Genomic DNA, 24,246 nt, shown 5'->3' with positions numbered 1-24,246 from the left:
CATTAAATCAAGACCAAAACTTTGGAAGTTCTCATATTCTTTTTAGTTTAATAATTATATTTGTTAATAGTTTAATGTTAATGTTTACCAAAATGATGCCAATCAAATGTATATCACTGTTAAACGTATCACAGAAAATAATAACTACTGGTTAACAGTTCACTGCATAATACTTTACAAAAAAGAAGACGGTCTGACATTTGGAATATTTTATGTATTTTTTGACTTTGACAGTCGGCGTCTTGAAATTGAAATTCAAAGCTTTTTCAAATCGCTTTTCAAATCTAATATCTAAATACCGCAAGAAACTAAACATTGAAGAAGTTTTTTATTATGTTTATGGATATGTTCCTTTTTTGATTGTTCCTCTTGTGCTCTTCTTGGTAAATAAGTAAAAATGGAGGATACTTATAACAATTATGAATACATAAAGAATAGCATACAAAATGTAATTGCAGATACCTGGAGCTTGGAAAATTTTAGTGAGGAAATATGTATTGCTAGAACCCGAATGCAAGATGTTAAAGTATGTAAACCTTTTGGAAAATTGTAGAAGTAGTTTTGATTGTATTTATTCAGGTTTTGGTGAATAATTTGTAAGTATTCATTTTAAAGAAGCATCCAGTTTTGGCAGTGAGTAGCTAGTTAATGCGAACACATTAGAATTACTCAACTATAAACTTATAGTAGTATATATATTAATATTATTGTTCTTATTCCTTCTATCCAGTTTTGGCTGTGAGTAGCTACATAGTGAATGCGAACACATTAAAATTACTGAACTATAAACTTATAGTAGTATGTATATTGTTATTATTGTTCCAAATTAGTTTTCTTCTAGTGCGGACACCACCAATGAAGGTTGGCTATAAACATTGCAAATCTGTCTCTATCTTCAGTTGTTCTTAAAAGCGTCTGTGTGTTCAGTCGTGAGTGTTTTTCAATCAGGATATTTGTTATCTACCAGTGGAGAGAAGGCAGGCGGCTTGAGATTGAATTGTGTTATTTCGTTCTTGTGAATCTTCAACCACCTTGTCTTCTCTGGGGTTGTTGGTGAATTTTCTGGAGTTGTTGAATGGACTGTATTATTTGGAGTTTCTATTTAGTACGTAAAAGATGAGAGTAACACGATACAAACTTTTATTTCTTTACGCACTATAGGTAACAGGAACAGGTATACTAGGTTGATTTGTTGTTTATATCTAATATGTTGTTACACTAATCTTAAGTTTTCGCAATCGCTGTGACAAATTCTGGTTCTTCGATTTAATATTTGAGATTCAGAGGGAGAGGAGATTTTTCGGCGAGACTTTTCTAATGACAGAGTTTTTTCTGATTTTTGATTTTTGTTAATAAATAAACTAATTAGCAACGCAGAACTCGATCTGTGACGTTAATCAATGCTCACGTCACACAATAAAATATACAAAACGCGAAGAAAGATTTTATTGCACGAACACTTTGAAATTTGCAGGGTTGGAAACAAATTAGTTTTCAACCAACCAGTACCTTTTTTCCTTAGATTTTACCCTTGATAATCAGCTGCAACAACTTGTACTTATCATTTCTAAGTATGTGCTCAAATATGCTGTCTTTCTCCTTTTAATGGTGGTCAAAAGTTCTCTGTCTCTTCTCATTCTGTGCAACACCATTTCATTTGTAATATCGAGGGGTTCGAGCAAAAACACGATAAATACCAAAATTATGAAATCCGGTATTTTATTTCTGCGGCATTAAAAACACGTCTCCTACCACTGATAAAAGTTATTATTTGATATTAACATTTTTAAGCACAATAACTAATAAAAATCAAACAGTAAAAACCGTTAACTGCTATTTTTAAATAACATCAAACCAATATAACTTTACTAATAAAAATACTTTGTTGTAGATATATTTATAATACGAGATTCTGGTAAAATCATTTATTTTCTTTTTCCTGTGTAAAGTTACTAATTTTATTAGAAATATTTCTGAGTTAAAAATTGATAATTAATTTTATCGGAGGTCAGAGATGAAGATTACAAAATTGTTACTTTTGACAAACTAAATTCATGCGAAAATCCTATAAAGAATTTGAGACTATGATAGTTTATTAAATTTCAGTAAACTTTTTTCCTGCGAAACCCATTAAAACATGGCGTAAATTGGAAATTGAATATTACGAAAAAAAGACGGTTAGAATGGGGCCCATATTTATATCGAAAAACAAAAACAGAACTTCCAAGGTACCACAGCAAATCAATTGTAGTAAATTTAAATTTAAGTGTACTGCAAAGTTGTCTGAAGACTATAGAAACAAACTCTAGAAATTACTAGAGTCTAGTAGTAGTAGTCTAGTCCAGAAAAAATTTTATTCTGAACAGTATAACTGTAACTACTAATTAATAAAAAACTAATTAGGACTAGATTTGTCCCTAAAACTTCCCAAAGAAAGGAAGGAACATTTAGTAAGAAATGTTTCTTTCCACAAGCTTACCATGAATGAATTCCTGTGTGCCAAAAGTTTTTTTACAAAAACGCTGTGTATATTCTCAGATAATATAATAATGCTGTAGCTAACAGTGATTCTACTGGATGATGCTCTAAAGAAGACAATCGCGGAAAACAGTAACCAGTTAATAAAATATCAGAAGATATTGGTTTCAATTAAAAAACTACTCTATGCCATAAAAGGCAAAAACAAATTTCATCCCAAACAGCAACCATAGACTTACCATTACCAACTCCGGGCAATTTACCAAAGTTATATAAAAGTATCCTTCCAATAAGGAAAGCAAAAATAACGGATATTATGAAGATGTGCAAAGAAAATATTTTTCCAGAAGTGCCTGCTTGGATAACAAATTTAAAAACCGGTAATAAGATCGTAGCTCGAATGCCAGACGTAATGATGGGAGAACAATTGGAAGAAGAAGACATTTTACCTTTTAATTTTTTAAACAGAATGTAAATTAATTTTTTTTGTTGGAGTAGTATATAGTTAAATCTTATTTTATAATTAAAAAAATTAAAAATAAAAACCCATAAAACCAAATGTTATACTCATTCAATAAATATCAGGTTTTTTATTTTTTTTGTAAATACTTTTTTATAAATTAAACTTAAAATAAATCAGTCTAACTAAATATTAAATTCTGTACCATTTGGCTATAACAAATGTTTGATTAAACTTCCTATGACGATTTGAAATCTTCTTCAAACTTCCTAAAATCTTTAATCGTTATTATCTCAAAACAATGTTTTTGTTAGTTATCGGGTTTCCCTCGATATAATAGGTCCATAGTATTTTGAAAGTTTTCCTAAAAATAAGGCACATCTCAAAAGCTTCCAGCTGTCTTATTAAGTCAACAGAGTCCAAGCCTCTGTATCATAAAAAGATTAGAGTGGCTATAAAATTTCACCATCTGATTTGCAGATTGAGTCTGTCTTTGATTACTTAGAAATTTCCTCATCTTCAAAAATGCTGCTCTTGATGGCTCTATTCTTGATCGAATTTCTGATTTCGGATTTATATCTTTAATAATCCAGACTCCTAAGTATTTCATTTTGTCCATTTGTTCAATCTTCATTATCTGGATCCTTGTTATGGCCTTACCCGTCTTACTGATAACCATGGTTTTTGTTTTCTTTATGTTTATTGTTGAATTCTTACTATATTAATATCATTTTTGTCGAGCCGTTTTCTCTTTAGACATTCCATGAGAATGTTATGTTTAACTTTGTTGAAAGCTTTTTCATTGACTATAAATGCGACAAAAGATCTTTCTGTTGGTTTTGACATTTTTGCATAAGAGTTGTGAAACTATAGCTTCTAGCTAAGAGCAGGGCCGGCGATAACGGGCCTGCAAGGGATGCACTGCAGGAGGGCGCCCCTGTTTGGGGTCGCCAAATTGAGCTTTTTTTCTGCTGGTGTTTTATACAAAATACTAATTGAAAAAAACTGAAGGGCGCCTACTCTAGTTTTGCAGGCAGGCACCTTATACCCTAGCGCCGGTACTGGCTAAGAGCTTCTACTGTTCTGAAACCATTACGAAAGCCAAACTGTCTATTACTCATAACTGCTTCACACTTTCTGAATATTCTTGCATGTATAACCTTTAACACTTCAACGACCGAGGCATTTTGGCTTACCTTTACTGACTGTTCTTTAGTTAATATTAACAGCATATTACATCTGTCCAGATATGGTCACATAGACTATGCGAAAGTATGAGTGTGTCCATATTTGTGCACATGGTACTTAAAGTTAAAAAAGTGATCTAATGATTGTGACATTAAGCTGATTAATCCATAGGCATTACAGTGTCTGAGGTTCTTGGTTTTTGATAGTTGAACAAAGGTTGATTAGTTTTAAAATGTCTACAACCTTTTTAACAATTTGTAATGTGAGATGAGGATTTTATAGTCTGTTTTTAGATTCTAGAAGGAGACATACTGTTTATCAAAGACTGTGTTTTCTACATTTTAACCAAAATATTTATGAAATCCATAGCATTTAAATCCACACGACATATTTTATATTTCTACTTTTTTTGGAGGTAAATTAAAACTTAACAATCTTAATCAAACAGTTTTAGCTTCCAGAAATATTATGTAAATAAATTGTTACATAATTGATAAGATGCCAAAATTATTCTCAAGGCCACAACATATTTGCTAGAACTGCTATTAGTACAACTTTTAGGAAAAAATTTTTAAATATCTTTTTATATCTAATAACACGTAACCCAAAACAATATTTGTTCAGTTCACTTTTATATTAAGGGAATATATTTTTTATCAGACATAAATATGCTTCTTTGAAAATATGTATTGTTCTTTTTTGCAGGGTTGGCAGGTTTAAATGAACATGCTAAAAACCTTGGTTTAAACCTGGTTTTTTTATTGAGCCTCCAAATTGGTGTTTTTATTTAAAGTTTTTATTTTACTACAACTGCCACAAATGAAGAAAATTAAGATAAATAAATTCTATTTATTACTGCGCTGAACAGATGGGACGTGAATTATAAATAATTGTAAAATTCCCTCATCTTCCTTAGTCTCAGCATCCGTTATGGTTTGCAAATTGTAGAAGCCTCGGAGGTGTTACCAGAGAAGGTTCCCATTGATTTCAATCTGGTAGGATGTAGAGTAGCATTTTTGGATGTTGTTTTATGTGCTATTAGATTGAAAACTTAGTTTTTTGTTAGCAGTTGCCGCTAGGGCATCCCTGCCATTTCGTTCGTTGCAATCCGCGACTGCACGCCGAGGTTTGTCCTGGTTGGGTCAGAGAGAGCAGGATATGTGCCTCCTGTTGAGAGACTAATAAGTTTCGAGGCCGGTAGAGGTGCCTGCTGCACTCTCTGATTGCACTGGAATAATGATGCGGCTGTAGTTTCGTGTGGTTGAAAATGGTCGATTGAAAATGGTTATTCATTTTTGATCTATTTTTTTAATTTCGAACTTAGTGATTTTGAATATTATTACATTTGAAGATGTTTTTTTTTTGTTGCATTAATTTTTTGTATGTGTAAATAAAAATAAAAGTTGTCTTAATATTTTTTTCATTGTTTATTACTATTATTTTATAAAATAATTTATTCATTTTTAAAGTATTTAGACTTATTATACTTTGTATCAAACAAACCTGGTTAAACCAAATAAACCTGGTTTGAACCAAATAAACCTGGCTTAAACCAAATAAACCAGGTTTAAACCAAATAAACCAGGTTTAAACCAAATAAACCTGGTTTAAACCAAAAAACCTGGTTTTGTTGGTTTTTTTAAAAAAACCTTGGTTTTTGCCAACCTTGTTTTTTTGTTCTTTCTCTCAGTTCTGAGTAATTTCCGAGAATGTGAGCCAACTATAACCTTTCTCTGATTATTGATAAATTTCTTGATATAAAACTTTTTGTAACCTTGCATTCGAATATGATGAACTGGACATAATTTCAAGCCATTTGGCATGATGTGTTCCCTAAAACTTCATAAAAATTTAATTGGGTTTTCACTATGTGCCAATGTTTATACAAAATTTTAGTCTCATAACTTTGACTGGTTTCTTAATATTGTGCTGAATCTATTTTCTTGTTACATTTTACTATTTATTTTATTACTATAAATGTTACATTATTTAATACTAATAATAATTTTACTATAATTTTCAACTTAAAGTGTGGTTAATTCCTATTAAAGATAGAAATTATTAAAACAACATCATATTTTTTTGTTGTTTAATATTATCCCTTATTATAGCTTCTGTTAAGTCTCCTTATGCATTTGGCAACACTGTGAGTGAAACAAAGGAATCAGAATCAACAGCCATTCTTTCATTGTAGTGTATCATAGATGAGTCATTCTATTATTCACACCTTAAATCAATTATTTAATTACCATATTATGACTGTTTATGCCAGGCAACCAGTGACCTAATCAATGTATCAAGTTTATATACAAGCAGTTGATAAAGTAAATGATGACAAAGTGAAGTGTTATGCTTTTTAAATTCCATCAAATCAACCCTGGAATGCTACCTGGGGTACACTTGTACCCCAACCTTGTTTGTAAGTTACACCAATTTGCAGTATTGGGTGTGGAAAATATGTAAATAAACTTGTGGATAATAATATAATAAAATATTTTTGTATACAAAATAAATGTTATCTTAAGATACTTTTTGTCATAAGTTCATAAAACAAACATCTTATATAAATATTTTAGGTCAATTTTATTTGGGGTACCACTGTACCCCGATATAGCAGATTGAGTTTAGAAAATAAGTGTAGCAATCCAGGGTTAAAAACAAAGAAGAAAATTGCTTCTTTTGATTTTTACAAACTCCAATATTAATTCACTTTTCTTCTTTTTTTAATTAGGTTAAACAGAGACAACTAAATAAGTCATTACAGTTCATACAATATAAATACACTTGCACATCATTATCTACGTCAGAGATCTAAGCTGACATTGTTGACCAATTACAAAAAATTCTTGAATTCATTTTAAATCAAATATATCACATAATTTTTACGGAAGTGGAATATACAACAAAATAAATTAATATTCAATGTAAATAAATAAAAACATTAGAAATAGAAAACAAGAATTAAGTTATAATCTTACTTAAAGTAAATAATAAAAACAATAAATATAATAAAACAAATACTTATAGTAAATAATAAAAACAAATCTGAAGTGTCATCACCGCAACTGTCAAATAAATGTTATCAATTTATACCAAAATGTCACTTTTTTCGATCGCAGTTAGAGTGTAATCCAAACAAGTGTGCTTTATAAAAACGCTTTTACTCTGGGCTAATTAGCAAAATACAAGGAAAAGTTATTTACCAGCAATTTTATTGCTGGAATCGAATCTTAATATTGTATGTATTAATAATATAGGTATGCAAAGTCCGCAGATAGTGTGCTACTTTTTTTATAAACAAAATGGCGCCCGAAAATCGTGTTTTTTTCAATTTTTGCTCTATAACTCCAAAGATTTTAACTCTACACCAAAAACACACAAATAAAAATTCACCGCAATTAAATTCTGCATAGAGACGTGTTTTTCCCGATTCACTTTGAAGAAAACTTTCCCCGGAAAAAGCGGGTTTTTCCAACAAAATCTTTAATTTTCAACTAAAATTTTAGACAAGTAATAATTGTTAATCAATAATTAAATAACTTGGTAATGTAAAAGCCCTTTTCGTATAGATTACAATTCCAGAAGCCGATGGAAATTGTTTAGCAACAGCTTAGCAACAATTGAATTGTTAATTAAAAATTTACGGTCGCTATAATGACGACAATAATTATGGTGCATAAGAATAACTATGATTTTTTCATAAAACAACACTATACCTATCTAATGTACTTTGCAGAATTGAAATTGGAGTATTTAAACGGCCTCAGGATAATTTTAAAATTATAAACAATTTTTTGGCTTATAAACAAATAGAATATCTCGGGAAATATTAAATTACATTAAATCATGAAAACGGTATTCGAAAAAGAGCGGCAGGACGCTTCTTCTAAAAGAAAAAACGTTTAATTATGATGAGTGGTTCCTGAGATACAACCGGTCAAAGTTGACCGGAATTTACGGCAAAGATATAAACAATAGGATCATAATTTTCAAACCATCACCTTTTTATTTTTGTCCTCTTTCTCCCCACCAATTTTCATATCTTTAAAATGCTCATAACATATATTATTATAATAAAAACTATCGATAATACGTGTGAAAATTGCCAAAAATAGCAAAATTTCAATCAAAAATTAGGTTGGAGAAAATGTAACCCTCAAAGTTCAAAATCGGTATACGTTAAAAAAATGCATTTTCTCGGTTTCCCATGGAGCAATTTCCTTCATTCTTTTTTTATTCCCTAATAACTCGTGTAGAGCCATCGAACTAACGCATTATTAAATGTCAAACTTGCTTTTGTTTTGTTATAATAGATTAATTTATTTATAAGAACAGAAAACTACATATTCTTTCCAGTTGTAGGCTTTTTTTTGGATAAACTTACTACAAGTGTACCTTTTAAAGTTAAAAACATAAATATTCTCATTTGAAAGCTGTATAATTATTTATACAACAATTATTTATATAACAAATTAAAATTTTGTGTTATAATAAATAAATTAATTTATTATAACAAAAAAAAGCAAGTTTGACATTTAATAATGCGATAGTTCGATGGCTCTACTCGAGTTACTTGGGAACAAAAAAAGAATGAAGGAAATTGCTCCATGGAAAGCCGAGAAAATGCATTTTTTTAACGTATACCGATTTTGAACTTAGAGGGGTACATTTTCTCCAACCTAATTTTTGATTAGAATTTTGCTATTTTTGGCAATTTTCACACGTATTATCGATAGTTTTTATTATAATAATATATGTTATAAGTACTTTAAGGATATGAAAATTGGTGTGGAGAAAGAGGACAAAAATAAAAAGGTGATGGTTTAAAAATTATGATCCTATTGTTTATATCTTTGCCGTAAATTCCGGTCAATTTTGACCGGTTGTATCTCAGGAACTACTCATCACAATTAAACGTTTTTTCTTTTAAAAGAAGCGTCTTGCCGCTCTTTTTCGAATACCGTTTTTACAATTTAATTTAGTTTAATATTTCCCGAGATATTCTATTTGTTTATAAGCCAAAAAATTCTTTATAATTTTAAAATATTCCCGAGGCCGCCTAAATAGTCCAATTTCAATTCTGTAAGGTACATTAGATAGGTATGATGTATTTTTATGAAAAAATCATAGTTATTCTTATGCATCATAATTATTGTCGTTATTATAGCGACCGTAAATTTTTAATTAACAATTCAATTGTTGCGAAACTGTTCATTCAATTTCCATCGGCTTCTGGAATTATAATCTATACGAAAAGGGCTTTTACAGTACCAAGTTATTTAATTATTGATTAACAATTACTTATCTAAAATTTTAGTTGAAAATTAAAGATTTTGTTGGAAAAACCCGCTTTTTCCGGGGAAAGTTTTCGTCAAAGTAAATCTAAAAAAACACGTCTCTATGCAGATTTTAATTGCGGTGAATTTTTATTTAAATGTTTTTGGTGTAAAGTTAAAATCTTTGGAGTTATAGAGAAAAAATTGAAAAAAACACGATTTTCGGGCGCCATTTTGTTTATAAAAAAAGTAGCACACTATCTGCGGACTTTGCATACCTATATTATTAATACATACAATAATAAGATTCGATTCCAGAAATAAAATTGCTGGTAAATAACTTTTCTCAAAAATGGCCTATTCTCCGATAATCAGCCCAGACTATTTGTATTCCACTTATGCAGGGTGTCCCCGAAAATAGTGCGTTCCTTTAATCTATGGATATAATACACAATGTAGAACAAAAAAGTCCTATAACATTTTTTTCTAAAGTTAACTGTTTAAAAAAAAATACATTGCTCTCCATATAAGAGAATTTTTATTTTCATAAAATTAATCAATCTGACATCACTGTACAAGAATTGTTTGTGATTTGGATTATTGACACCATAAATGTAGGTCAGACAGGTAGACACCTGCAAAATAATTATACCACCCCATGTTTGAAAATCAAACAAAACAAGAATTTGTTTGTTTGTTTAGGATGAAAACAGGGTTTAATTAAGGCTAATGCTGCAACTATTTTTGAATTGTGATTGTCTAATTTTAGATTTTTGTATACATAGTTGTCAGATTTCAATTTGCATACCAAAATGTATTTTGGTTTTTTGGCCAAACGGTTGAATTTAGAAAAAAATGTTATAAGACTTTTTTGCTCGACATGTGGTGCCTTCTACCTATACATTTAAGGAACGCACTATTTTCGGTGACACCCTGTAGACATTAAATGAAACAAATTAGTCTCTGGTTCTTTAAATTTACGTTAATAGAAATCTTCCAATATTATTTCTACGCTTATACCGGGTGTCCATTTATATTTTCCCCCATTTTAACTGCCTATAACTTCTAAACGGCTCAAGATAGAAATATGCGGTTTTCGCTGAAATGTTTTATTTCAGTAAAAGTTTTGTCTGAATGGACTGAATTTTTTATATCGCTTTCAAATACGAAAAGAAAAATGGCGGATTTTTGAAAAAAACGTTGTTGACTTTTTTTTAATGCAACACCCAGTATATTTTTTTGGAAATTGAAAGAAAGGTCATTCACCTATCCAGCGATATGAAGTTTTTCAAAATCGGTTGTCAAATCACTGAGTAATTAATTTTTAAAATGAGAGGTGCAACGTGGATATCACATACCTAAATAACATAATAAATATGTGATTTCCACATTGCATCTCTCATTTTAAAAATTAATTGCTCAGTCATTTGACCACCGATTTTTAAAAAATTTATATCGTTGAATGGGGAAATGACCGTTTTTTCAAGTTTTTAGGTAAATGACCATTTTTTATGTCGCTTTTTAAATAATAAATGGCGGATTTTTGGAAAAAAATACGTTGTTGACTTTTTTTATTGAAACACCCAGTATATTTTTTTGTAGCTTGAAAAAACGGTCATTTACCTATCCAGCGATATTAAATTTTTTAAAATCTGTTGTCAAATGACTGAGCAAATAATTTTTAAAATGAAAGATGCAATGTGGAAATCACGTAACATAATATCATTTTGCTTAGTTATGTTATTTAGGTATGTGATATCCACGTTGCACTGCTCATTTTAAAAATTAATTACTGAGTGATTTGACAACCGATTTTGAAAAACTTTATATCGCTGGATAGGTGAATGACCTTTCTTTCAATTTACAAAAAAAATACTGGGTGTTCCATTAAAAAAAAGTCAACAGCGTTTTTTTCAAAAATCCGCCATTTTTCTTTTCGTATTTGAAAGCGATATAAAAAATTCAATCCATTCAGACAAAACTTTTACTAAAATAAAACATTTCATCGAAAACCGCATATTTCTATCTTAAACCGTTTAGAAGTTATAGGCAGTTAAAATGGGGGAAAATATAAGTGGACACCCGGTATAATAAAATATGTCTAGGGGCTGTAATTCCAGTGTACTAGGCTAAATGATTCTAAAAAGGAACAGATCTACCACTTACCTAAATATTTCGTGCTGGTATCATGTGACGTCACGTGCTATGACGCGGTTGACGTGCAACGGTATCTACACACACCGGCAAAATTAGCCGAACACGTTAAAAATGGGACATGTTTGATGTCTCGTATTTCATAAACCAGTGGTCCGATTTGAGTGATTCTTTTAGTATGTTATAGCCTTATTATTTAAGAATATCGGTATAATAATATTGTTGCTAGACAGGTAAATGTCATTTTATACCGGGTGTAACAAGCATACTGTGTTTTTTTCTTAAAGTTTGGAACACCCTGTGGAATATTCCAGCATATATAAAATATTAAAATTAAAACTCGATTGTAGAATTATGCTTTCTTAACATTTTCTTTTTTGATTCATTTGCTTATGTTGGAAAATAAAAAAGTTATGTGCTTTAACAACTAGCCATGTTTTTTATCAATAAATCCTCGTAGTAGGGGAGAAAAGTATGCTGCAATTACTAGAGCGTTCTTGGGGACCTGGAGTGGATTGTAAAGAATGGGTGGTACAACCAAAAAAAGTTAAGTTTTCCATAAAGTGTGGGACTCTCCATTTTTCAATTTAATTTTCCATTTCCACCAATCGTTTTTTCCGATTATAGCGCCATTTATCCATAATAGAAAAAAATGTTGCGAATAAAAGTTGCTTATTTTTACGTCAAGGATCCAAATCTGCAATAAAAATTGGGGGCTCCTATTTAATATTTTAATGTAACCCCCCACCCCACCTCCGTGGGGGCTCGGGTTTGGTGCCATTCGGTAGATTTTTTAAAAATATTGAATGGGTGTATTTTGAAATTTTACGATCTGATGTTCATTTCGCAAAATATCGCAGGGTTCGTATTTATAATTTTTAATTTACCCTCCACCCCTCTCCGTGGGGTGTCACGAGCCCCCACGGAGGTGGGGTGGGGGATTTAATTTAAAATCTTAAATAGGAGCCCCCAATTTTTATTGCAGATTTGGATGCTTTACGTAGAAATAAGCAACTTTTATTCGACATATTTTTTCGAATTATGGATAGATAGCGCTATAATCGGAGAAAAATGATTATTTCAAATGGAAAATTAAATTAAAAAATGAAAAGTCCCCCACTTTATGGAAAACTTAACCTAACCTTTTTCTGATTTTAGCACATACCCTTCACAATCCAATAGGTCCCCATAACGCTCGAGTAACTGCAAATTTAGTATACTTTCCTCCCCTACTATGAGGATTTATAACTTTTTTATTATCTCACATAAGTAAATGAATCGAAAAGGAAAATGTTAAGCAAGCCTAAGTCTACAATAGAGTATTAATTCTAATATTTTACATATGCTAGAATTATCCACAGGGTGTTCCAAACTTTAAGAAAAAAAACACAGTATGATTGGTACACCCGGTATAAAATGGTATTTACCTGTCTAGCAACAATATTATTACAACGATATTCTTAAATAATAAGGCTATAACATACTAAAACAATCACTCAAATCGGACCACTGGTTTATGAAATACGAGACATCAAACATGTCCCATTTTTAACGTGTTCGGCTAATTTTGCCGGTATGTGTATATTGTACGGACTGCACTTAATCCCAAACATGATTTAATGTTGTTAAAAATAAATAAATTTATTTATTACAAAATAAAACTATTTTACATATATTTTTTCCTACGTTGTAGACCTTTTAACGCTCTAAATGCGAATAGTCTCATTTTAAAGCTGTATAATAATTATTTCAACATTTGTTTAATTAAATAGTCTTTATTTCATCAAGAAAATATAAACACACAAAATACAAACAAAATTAATTCATTCATTATAACAAAACTAAAGCATCTTTGAGATTTGGCAATGCGTTAGTTAGGGGGAACTACGTGAGTTCCTTCGGATTAAAAAATTAAGAACATTGCTTTATCGGAATCCGAGAAAATACATTTTTTACCCAATCAATTTTGAACTGTGAAATATCGTCGGTGATTCTGCAAAACCTCGCATGAGAATTATTTTCCAGAAGTTAGTTTTTTGTCCTGTCAGAAACTCCGTTAAAAAAAGAATGCGTGTGTACTTTGTACGCACGTAAGAAGTTACACTTCTATTATATGATTATATGATTATAAACGAAATTAATATACTTTTTATTTATATTTTATTTAAATATTAAACTAATTTATACTTACTACTTCTCAAACATTTTTATTAAAACAGTGCCAAAAATTAAAACAATAAAACACAAACAAATACATTTAAAAATGCCACAAATGATTTCTGAACATTAATTGTCGGAAATTTTTTTAACTAAATACGTATTTTCTGAAAATAAAATTATATAATAAATATACTTACAATCATAAAATGTATAAAAAAAATAAAAGTTTCTATTGGGATTCGAACCAACTTACCAGCGCGGCTGGTATTGGCGTTGTATTGGGGTTCACTCGCATTAAACGCTTCGCCACGGAGACAGTGTGTCATTATGTGCGAAGATCGACTAACTAAACGGATTAAACTTTTGACATTTTTGAATTATGTAAATCAAATTATTTTGATTTTGAATTGAAATGATTTAGAATTGAAAAAATACAACAAAACATAGAGTAAGAAAACAATATATTAGGTGAATATTGATAGAAATTTTGATGGTAATCAAATTATGTAAATAAAAGTATTACATACTATGTATTTTGGTAGGTTCAAATAGGTAGGTACCTATGATACATTTACAATTATTACGTGCCTGTTGCTTTAAAAACTATTTAAAAATACTACAATTATAAACTTTTTTGTTTCTGTCCTCACAACAATAAAACTTATATATTATACATTTGTTTACCTTCATATTGAACAATTATTTATTATTGACAGATCATTTCAACACCCAATCAGAGCCCGTATAACGACTAATAAATTTCGCAATCACTTGCATCGTGCAAAGTGGCTATGTTCAAATATCATAACAAAATTTGATCAACTATTTTTAAAACACTTACCATTCTTTAGCTTTGTTGTTATCCACAGTTCTCTACGCCTTCGAGCTAATAGGTTTTTTATCAGTAATTTTGCGGCACTCATACTAGTCACAGTTTGATGGGCTTTCACATTGGCATGCAAGAATCATCTCTTCTATGTTAATAAGTCCAAAAATATAATATGAAAACTATTTAAAAAGGCAGTATAACCATTAACTAACTTTTTGTTTGTTGTTTCTCTTCCTACAAATTTTAAAACGCAACAACCATACATAACCAAACCACAGTCTCACAGCTGTGCCACAGCTGCCATATTGGATAATTTTTGTCATGTTATTTGAACATCCAATCAGAACAAAGTTGTAATGCGACTGCGCCGGGATCAAAGGTTTTAATCCTATTAAAATTCACCCTCATATCGCGCGTAAAGAAGTATAACTTCAAAAATACACATGTTAACGTAATGAAAATGTCATTTTGTAACTATGTTAACGTAATTGGGTTTCTTGGCATTTTCATTACGTTAACATGTGTATTTTTTAACGGAGTTTCTGACAGGGCAAAAAGCTAAATTCTGAAAAAAAAAATCTCATAAGAGGTTTTGCACCGACGATATGTAATTCTATTTTTTTGTTTTTATTGGTTTATTATTTTTATTTGTTTTACTATTTTATCATTTTAACTTGAAGATATGAAAATTTGTATGGAGAAAGAGGACCGAAAGAAAAAGATAATGGTTCAAAGATTACCACCCTGTTGTTTATAACTTGACCGGTTGTATCTCGCGAACCACTCCTCGCTATTCAACTTTTTTTCTTTTACAAAAAGCATCTTGTCGTGTTGTTTTCTGAATTTAATTTAATCTAATAGTTACCGAGATATTCTATCTGTTTATAAGCCAAAACATTGTTTATACCTTTTAAGTATTCCTGAGGTCGCCGAAATAGTCTGATTTCAATTCTATATAAACTATAAAGTATGTTAGATAGGTGAAGTGCTTTTTCATATGCAAAATAATTGGCAAACTTCTACATGTCTATATGTGATTAGTTGTTGTTGGGAAAATTGTCAAAAATTAAAATAAAAAAAAAATAGATTGCAAAATTATGATGCGAAATCTATTAAATCAATTTTAATGAAATTTCGTGTTCTATTTTATTGTGTTAGAAGATTTTCTGTGCGAATTATGAAGGTCCTATAACTACTATGTGCAATCTATTGAAAAGCATTGAATAAGGAAAAGCTTGTTTATGCATTTTTTGTATTTATTTTTATTTTGCAGCAAGGGTAATAAACTAAAACATTTTTAACCAGTGGTATCTCATATAAAATTTAATTATCTTTATTTTATTTCTTTATGACTTTGCTTCAAAATGAATCGTTTCGAGAAAAAAAAAATAAAATTTTGAGTAATTTTTAAATAATTTAATTTTTTTATTAATTTTCCGGGCATATTGTGAGAGGGGGGATAAGTCAGTTATTATTACTGAAGTTATCACTTAACTTTTTCTGCAAAAAGCCGAATGCCACCTCTCACATCCACCTTTAAACGTTTCCTCCCTGGTTTAAGTGAACAGCCTGTAATGTTACTCTGAAAGACGTATAATAAAGCAAAAGGATTCGGGGAGAAATATCTTTGAATTTTTTATGAAACTTGAAACTTTCTGAATTGTCAATTCATTGCATAGGATATCGCTGGCTGTTTGCGCTATTTTTTCCAATTGTTAAAAATGAAAATGTTTGTTTCCTGTATTTGACAAGATTTCATGTTTTTCTTTACATGTATACTATTTTTTAGAACATTTTGGTTGGATTTAACATGGAAATGTTTGCTATAAATAATACAACATTTTTTTATGACATTTTAATCGGAGAAAAAGCAAGATGGACAATCAAAAAAGAAATTTTAAAAGTTTTACTGGACTGTCTCGGTCAAATACAGGACGTAAGATGTCATATTCTCAACAAAAAACTCAGTAATCTGAGTGACTGCAATAAATTCTATATGTAAGTATGATACTTCTTTACAAAAAAAACCACAACCTTCTGTACTTTTCTGTACAAAACTCTTCTGTACTTTTACGTCAGTAAAATAATAGAGAAATGATTAAAGAATTATGTTTTGGCTTTATCTTAAATTTACCTATACAGTGCTTTTCAGATAACTTTTCCACCTTAACCCGGGAACAGTCGTGCTCATTTCTGTCACATAAGCAGGCGCGCGATTAGATTAAATCTAACAATACGAATTGAAATTCGAATTTAAAGCAAATTTTCATTTTGTCATATTTTTATTTGCTTGTTATGTTAAAAATATCTACTTCCAATAATTTTAAAGCTAATTGGTTCTCACCAAAGCCGTAAATTGCACAAAAAAATAAAAGAAAGTACCTACGCATTACTACAACCTTCCTCGAGGCACTTATCAGTGGAAAGTTATGTTGAAAAATGTTTCATTAAGTTATCACGGAAAAGGATAAAACATAGATTTTTTCTAACGGCGCGACTGCTCCCGGGTTAAATAATTTTTGAACCACTGATTTGTAGAAGAAGCGCAAAAACACGTCAAATAATATTTGATGGGGGAGACATGCTTTATTTAAGATTGCCGGGAAAGGCACTCTCTCACCCACAGTACCATCCCTTAATGATACTATCACTGGTAAACGAAGTTAAGGAAACGAGGTTGAGGAAAATACTGTGTGTCACTTGTGGAGTGCCCACAGAAGTGAATACTTCTTATAGATTCGATTATATATTCGGTTCGGTTCAATTCGATTCCATTCGGTTAGATTTAATTTTATTTTATACAGGGTGTAACAAAAATACAGATCATAAATTAAATCACATATTCTGGGACCAAAAATAGTCCGAATGAACCTAACTTACCTTAGTACAAATATGCACATAAAAAAAGTTACAGCCCTTTGAAGTTACAAAAAGAAAATCGATTTTTTCGAATATATCGAAAACTATTGGAGATTTTTTATTGAAAATGGACATGTGGCATTCTTATGGCAGAAACATCTTAAAGAAAAATTACAGTGAAATTTGTGCAACCCATAAAAATTTTATGGAGATTTTGTTCCCTTAAACCCCCCCAAACTTTTGTGTACGTCTCAATTAAATTATTATTGTGGTACCATTAGTTAAATTCAATATTACTAAAACTTTTTTGCCTCTTAGTATTTTTTCGATAAGGCAGTTTTTATCGAGTTGAGGCTTATTTTTCAATATGTTTACATAAAAATTTTATGGGGGTTTTGTTCTTTTAAACCCCCCAAATGTTTGTGTACGTTCCAATTAAAATATTACTGCGGTACCATTAGTTAAACACAGTGTTTTTAAAACTTTTTTGCCTCTTTGTATTTTTTCGAAAAGGCACCTTTTATCGAGATGTGGCTTCTTTTTTAATATGGTTCAAAATATCCCTAAAAATGTAAATAATAAAAATATTTTCATATTATTACCAAGTCTCCATAATCGTACTTAACCATATACAAATATGTAGAGGATACGACAAATATTTGAAATATCTCGATAAAATTTGACTTTTCGAAAAAGTACTAAGAGGAAGAAAAGTCTTGAAAATATTGTGTTTAACTAATGGTACTACAATAATAATTTAATTGGAACGTACACAAAAGTTTGGGGGGGGGGTTTAAAGGAACAAACCCCTATAAAATTTTTATGGGGTGTCCAAATTTCACTATAATTTTTTCTTAAGATGCTACTACCATAAGAATGCCACGTGTCTATTTTCAATAAAAAATCTCCAATAGTTTTCGCTATATTGGAAAAAATCAATTTTCATTTTGTAACTTCAAAGGGCTGTAACTTTTTTTTTTAGGCACATTTGTACTAAGGTTAGTTAGGTTCAATCGAATTATTTTTGGTCCCAGAATATGTGATTAAATTTATGACCTGTATTTTTGTTACACCCTGTATATTATGCCTATAATGTAATATACATAATATATACCCAATTATCCAAATACAAATATATACTAGTGATTTTACCCGTTAATTTTAGTATTAATAAAAAATATAAAGTTACATAAAGCTTTAAATTATTTTTCTTAATAAATAGTATGGTATAGTTAGACCCAAACCCAGACATCCAAAGTGAAAGTTATCCTCCAACACCAAATTGTTCTATATGGTCCACATAATGTTCAGAAAAAAGTCACACCATTTTGAGCGTCGGGTTTGGGGGGGGGGGGGGAGAGGGGAAGAAATCTGCAAATTCCTATTTTTTTACGTTTTTCGTCAATATTTCTAAAACTAAGCGGTTTAGCATGAACAACCCTCTACACAAAATTGTTCTACATTAAATTTGAAATAAAAAAAGGCCCTATGCATAACCCTTCTAAAATGAACGGTTCCAAAGTTACGGAGGTAGTATAGTATAATTGGTCCAAAAAAAGGCCTAACCCAGACATCCAAAGTAAAAGTTTTCCTTCAACACCAAATTGTTCTATATGGTCCACATATTGTTCAGTAAAAAGTTACACCATTTTGAGCGTCCGGTTTGGGGGGGGGGGGGGAGATGGGGGAGAAGTCGGTAAATTAGTAGTTTTTCGTCAATATTTCTAAAACCATGCTTTAGCGTAAGGAATGTTCTATAGAAAAATGTTCTACATAAAATTTAAAACAAAAAAGGTTGATACATAATTGTTATAAAATCAACGGTTCCAGAGTTACGGAGGGGTGAAAAGTGGAGGTTTTCGATACTTTTTATATTTACCGATTTCTTCCCCCCCCCCCCAAACTCGACGCTCAAAATGGTGTGACTTTTTTCTGAACATTATGTGGACCATACAATTTGGTGTTGGAGGATAACTTTCACTTTGGATGTCTGGGTTTTTGGTATAGTTGTATCATAAATATTGCCCAAAAAATAATAAAAAGTATCGAAAACCTCGACTTTTCACCCTCCGTAACTCTGGAACCGTTGATTTTATAACAATTATGTATAGAATATTTTTTGTTTTAAATTTCATGTAGAACATTTTGGTATATAACATTGTTTACGCTAAAGCATAGTTTTAGAAATATTGACGAAAAACGTAAAAAAACTACTAATTTACCGGCTTCTCTCCCATCTCCCTCCCAAACCGGACGCTCAAAATGGTGTAACTTTTTACTGAACAATATGTGGACCATATAGAACATTTTGGTGTTGGAGGAAAACTTTTACTTTGGATGTTTGGGTTAGGCCTTTTTTTGGACCAGTTATAATAGTTATACTACCTACGTAACTTTGGAACCATTCATTTTAGAAATATTGTGCATAGGGCCTTTTTTATTTCAAATTTAATGTAGAACAATTTTGTATAGAGGGTTGTTCATGCTAAACCGCATAGTTTTAGAAATATTGGCGAAAAACTTAAAAAAATACGAATTTATCGATTTCTTCCCCTCTCTCCCCCAAACCCGACGCTCAAAATGGTGTGACTTTTTTCTGGACATTGTGTGGACCATATAGAACAAATTTTCAGCTTGCTATTAATCAACTTTTTTTTTCATACGCGGGATCCAGACCTATAAGTACATGCATAAGGGTGTATATTTCAAAAATCTGACGATTTTAGCGGGACGTAAGAAAATGGGCGAGTTAAAAAGTTTCACAAAAAAAGCGAATAATTCGCGAAATGAACGTTAGATCGAAAAACTAAAAAATAAGTGTTCAATATTTTTCAAAAATCTATCGAATGATATCAAACATGACCCGCCATGGAGAGGGGTGGGTGGTAAATTTAAAATTTTAAATACAAATCCCGCGATATTTCGCAAAATAAACATTAGATCGAAAAACTGCAAAATACACTTAATCAATATTTTTGAAAAATTTATCGAATGGTACCAAACACGACCCCCCACGGAGGTGGGGTGGGGGTTACTTTAAAATCTTAAATAGGAGCCCCAAATTAATTTTTATTCTAGATTTGGATTCTTTACGTAAAAATAAGCAACTTTTATTCGAAACATTTGTTCGAAGTATGGATAGATGGTCCTGTAATCTGAAAAAACGATTGTTGGAAATGGAAAATTAAATTAAAAAATGACAAGCGCCCACTAAAATGAAAAACTTTACTTAACTTTTTTTGGTTTTAGGACTTACTCTTCACAACCCAATAGGTCCCCAAAGCGCTCGAGTGACTGCACATTTAGCATACTTTGCTCCACTACTAATAGTTTATCACCTTTAGGTGTATCGAAGGAATGTGACAACTGTCACTGTGACAGGAGAATTTTATAAAATACTCCCGTCACAGACCTCTAAAAGTGGAAAACTATGTAATGTAATGTTAATTTATACATTTATACCAATCATTTTCACCTCTACTGGTTCCATCTCTCTTTACTTCCTAATGTATTATGTTTTCCATCTTTTGCGTTCTTCTGCCGGTTATTAGCTCGCTCATCACTGTATACCTATATACAGTGATGAGCGCGCTAATAACTGGCAAAATAGTGCAAAAGATGGAAAACATAATACATTTCGAAACAAAAAGAGATGAAACTAGTGGAGGTGGAAATGATCGTTATAAACGTATAAATTAACATTACATTACATAGTTTCCCACCTTTAGACGTCTGTGACAGGAGTATTTCATAAAATTCTACTGTCAGAATGACAGTTGTCATACTCCTCTGATACGTCTAAAGGTGGGAAACTATGTAACTTAATGTTAATTTATACGTTTATAACGATCATTTCCATCTCCACTAGTTTCATCTCTTTTTGTTACGCAATGTATTATGTTTTTCATCTTTTGAGCTATTTTGCCGGTTATTAGCGCGCTCATCACTGTATTAAATTATAGGCAAAATATATAATTATATAGTAAATAAAATGAAATCTAATCGAACGAAATAGAATTGAATCGAACCGAATATAATCGAATCTATAAGAAGTATTCACTTCTGTCTGAACTCCGCAAGTGCCACGCACTAATTTTTATACATAGCACACTACTTATTTCCACTTTGATTTCGGGAACTTTGTTTACCGGTGACAGTATCAGTTATGTTTAAAATTTATAGAAAAAAGAGTTAGAAAAAAGGTGTTGATATGCTGTTTTCGTTATTCTGTTGCTAATTTGGTCAAATTTTATAATACAGGATTAAAAATGCATACTTGTATTTACTATTTTCCAAAGAAAACTAGATTTCTGAAAAAAATTAAATGGTGCCTCCTAGCTGACATATTACTTATTAGGCTGTTTCGAAATTATAACTTTTCATTGACGAAAAGAGCTGTTTTCAACAAGACCGGAGGAAAAACCTCTTTTTCGTTTTACCGGGGGAAAAAACCTCCGAAACCGGTATAGACTCTTCCTGCACTCTCCGATTTAACTAGAGTATAATGCTGCAGCATTTTCGGATTGCAAAGAAATTGAAAATGTTTATACATTTTTAATTCATTTACTCTTTTGTTGAATACTAAGGAATCTTTCTTGCTGGAACTTTTACCACGCTGAGCAGATGGGACGTGAATTATTTAAAATTCCCTCATATTAATGTCCTCGGCGTCCTGTATGATTTATAATTTTTAAAAATCACGGGAGGTTGTAACCAAAGAAAGTGTTCCACCTGTTGTCAATAACATGTTACAACCTTATTCTTTAATCGCTGTAATAATACTGTTGCTAGGCAGGTAAATTGTCATTGTCTACAAGTATGGCAAATTTTAAGGTGTAATTCTGCATGAAAAAATAGACAGTTTGCTTTATATACGTATGTCTGCAAATGCACCGTTTCCGAGATAGGGGGTGTTGAAATTTTTCTTACAAATTACAAACTGACCTTTCTTACAAACTGACGATTTATTTATTGCTCTAAAACCGGGTGAGATATGAAAATCAAATTTGGTGGGTTTTAATAGGTAGTTATTGTGCATTTTTTGACATACAATTAAGAATTTTATGTTCACCATTATCACCCGTATGCGCGACAATGGTGAATATTAAATTCCTAATTCCTAAAAACCCACCAAATTTCATTTACATGTCTTAACCGGTTTAAGAGCAATAAATAAATCGTCAGTTTGTAAGAAAAATTTCAACACTCCCTATCTCGGAAACGGAGCATTTGCGGACATACGTTTATAAAGCAAACTGTCATTATTTTTTTCATGCAGAATTACACCTTAAAATTTGTCCTTCTTCAGAACAATCCTCCATTCGCCCCTGTCTCTGGCAACTCTTCTCCATGCTCTAACCCAGATAGCACAAGTACGTTTTATGGACATCCAATGGACGTACATCTGTGTACATTGGAACGTCCAATGGACGTCCCGCTAAGGTACAATGGACATCCGATGGACGTCCAACGAATGTCCAGAGTTCACAAAATTGGACGTCCATAGAACGTCCGCTACAAACGTCCGCTACAAACGTACATTGTACGTTGTATTGCAGCTTTCAGTGTACACCTTATGTACATTCAATGTACGTCTTATGGACATTTGTAGGGCACTTTTCAGAAAGCAATCTAGTATCCATAATTTTGTGAATATGTACATAGCAAAAGCCTTTATAGGAAATAGTTCCTTATAATACTAAACTTATACTTAAAAATATTACACAAAAGACCTTTTTTATTTCTCTTTACTATAACTTCATTATAATATATACTTTATTATAGGAACTAGGAACTTCGTTAATGCACGACTGCACTTGCACGATAAACAGAAAACACAAATATATCACAGGATGTATTTTCATAAAGACGAGATTCAGATAATGACGCCCTAGGAAGCATGCACATTAAAAGAGGTTTAATCTCTGTTCTGTTTCTTTTCCAAACTATTTTTAGAGTCAGTACCGTTGTTGTATATTACAAGCGCGTTTGCCATTCTGTGAATTATCATAAATAAACCATCCTTCAGTATTCCACAACAATTAACAGCGATAATCCCCTAAAAGTACCTGCCTAATACTACCTTTTACGACCGATAGCGCGAAGAGCGACAACGTTGTCAAGAAGATTCTCATTTAGTTTGTATTGGGACTTAATATAATAGTCGCGTTTTGTGTAAAATATCCATGGACCACAAATGGATGTCCAATGTATGTTGAAATCAAACGTCCAATGGACGTCCCGTAATGTACGTACATAGTACGTCCAGTTTTGGTCCATGGACGTTTGGACTTTAAATGTACGTTATATGGACGTACATCGGACGTTGTGTGCTATATGGGAATTCCAATAGATTTTAAATAATTTTCTAAGTTGTCTTGGTACCTAAGTCTCGGTCTTCCTCTTGCTCGTTGTCGTATCGGCGCTCTTCTATTAAATGAGTTAATTGGGCGATGATATGCTATCGAATCAATCTACAGGTTTATATTTATTGTTTGTATTTCTTCTTCTTCTTGTCCCCCGTAACCGGGCGTGCAACGCGTGCGACGCACGCGGGCGCAACCCCAAAAGGGCGCCAAACCGAAGGTTTGGTTAATAGGAAATATTTATTTTAAATGAGGTAATCATTTTTTTAGACAATTTGAATTATAATTTTTTTATGAACACCTAGCGAAATCCCAAAAATCAAATATTGTGTTATTACTGAAGAAATGATTAAAATCTTATTTTATAATATTTGGTGTTAATAATACTAATATTACTGTATTTTAACACAATATACCTAAGGTCAGCATACCTATTTTGCAGTAAAGAAAGAATTAATGTCTTCTAAAGTAAAGAAC

The 24,246-nt window shown here is 31.2% G+C and overlaps 1 protein-coding gene across 1 annotated transcript in view; it reads left to right on the top strand.

Annotated features, from left to right (window-relative positions):
* Positions 1-258: 258 nt before the first annotated feature.
* LOC114327608 (uncharacterized) overlaps positions 259-24,246 on the top strand; it is a 99,834-nt gene continuing 75,846 nt past the window's right edge. Inside the window, exons 1-2 of the mRNA XM_050650844.1 lie at positions 259-526; positions 16,335-16,543. Of these exons, the coding sequence (XP_050506801.1) occupies positions 398-526; positions 16,335-16,543 (338 nt within the window). The 5' untranslated portion in view covers positions 259-397. The remainder of the gene's footprint in view (positions 527-16,334; positions 16,544-24,246) is intronic.

The sequence above is a fragment of the Diabrotica virgifera genome, chromosome 1, assembly GCF_917563875.1.
Source record: "Diabrotica virgifera virgifera chromosome 1, PGI_DIABVI_V3a".
Lineage (NCBI taxonomy): Eukaryota > Metazoa > Arthropoda > Insecta > Coleoptera > Chrysomelidae > Diabrotica > Diabrotica virgifera.
The sequence above is the reverse complement of the archived record's forward strand: the minus strand, read 5'-3'. Positions and strand labels throughout refer to the sequence as shown.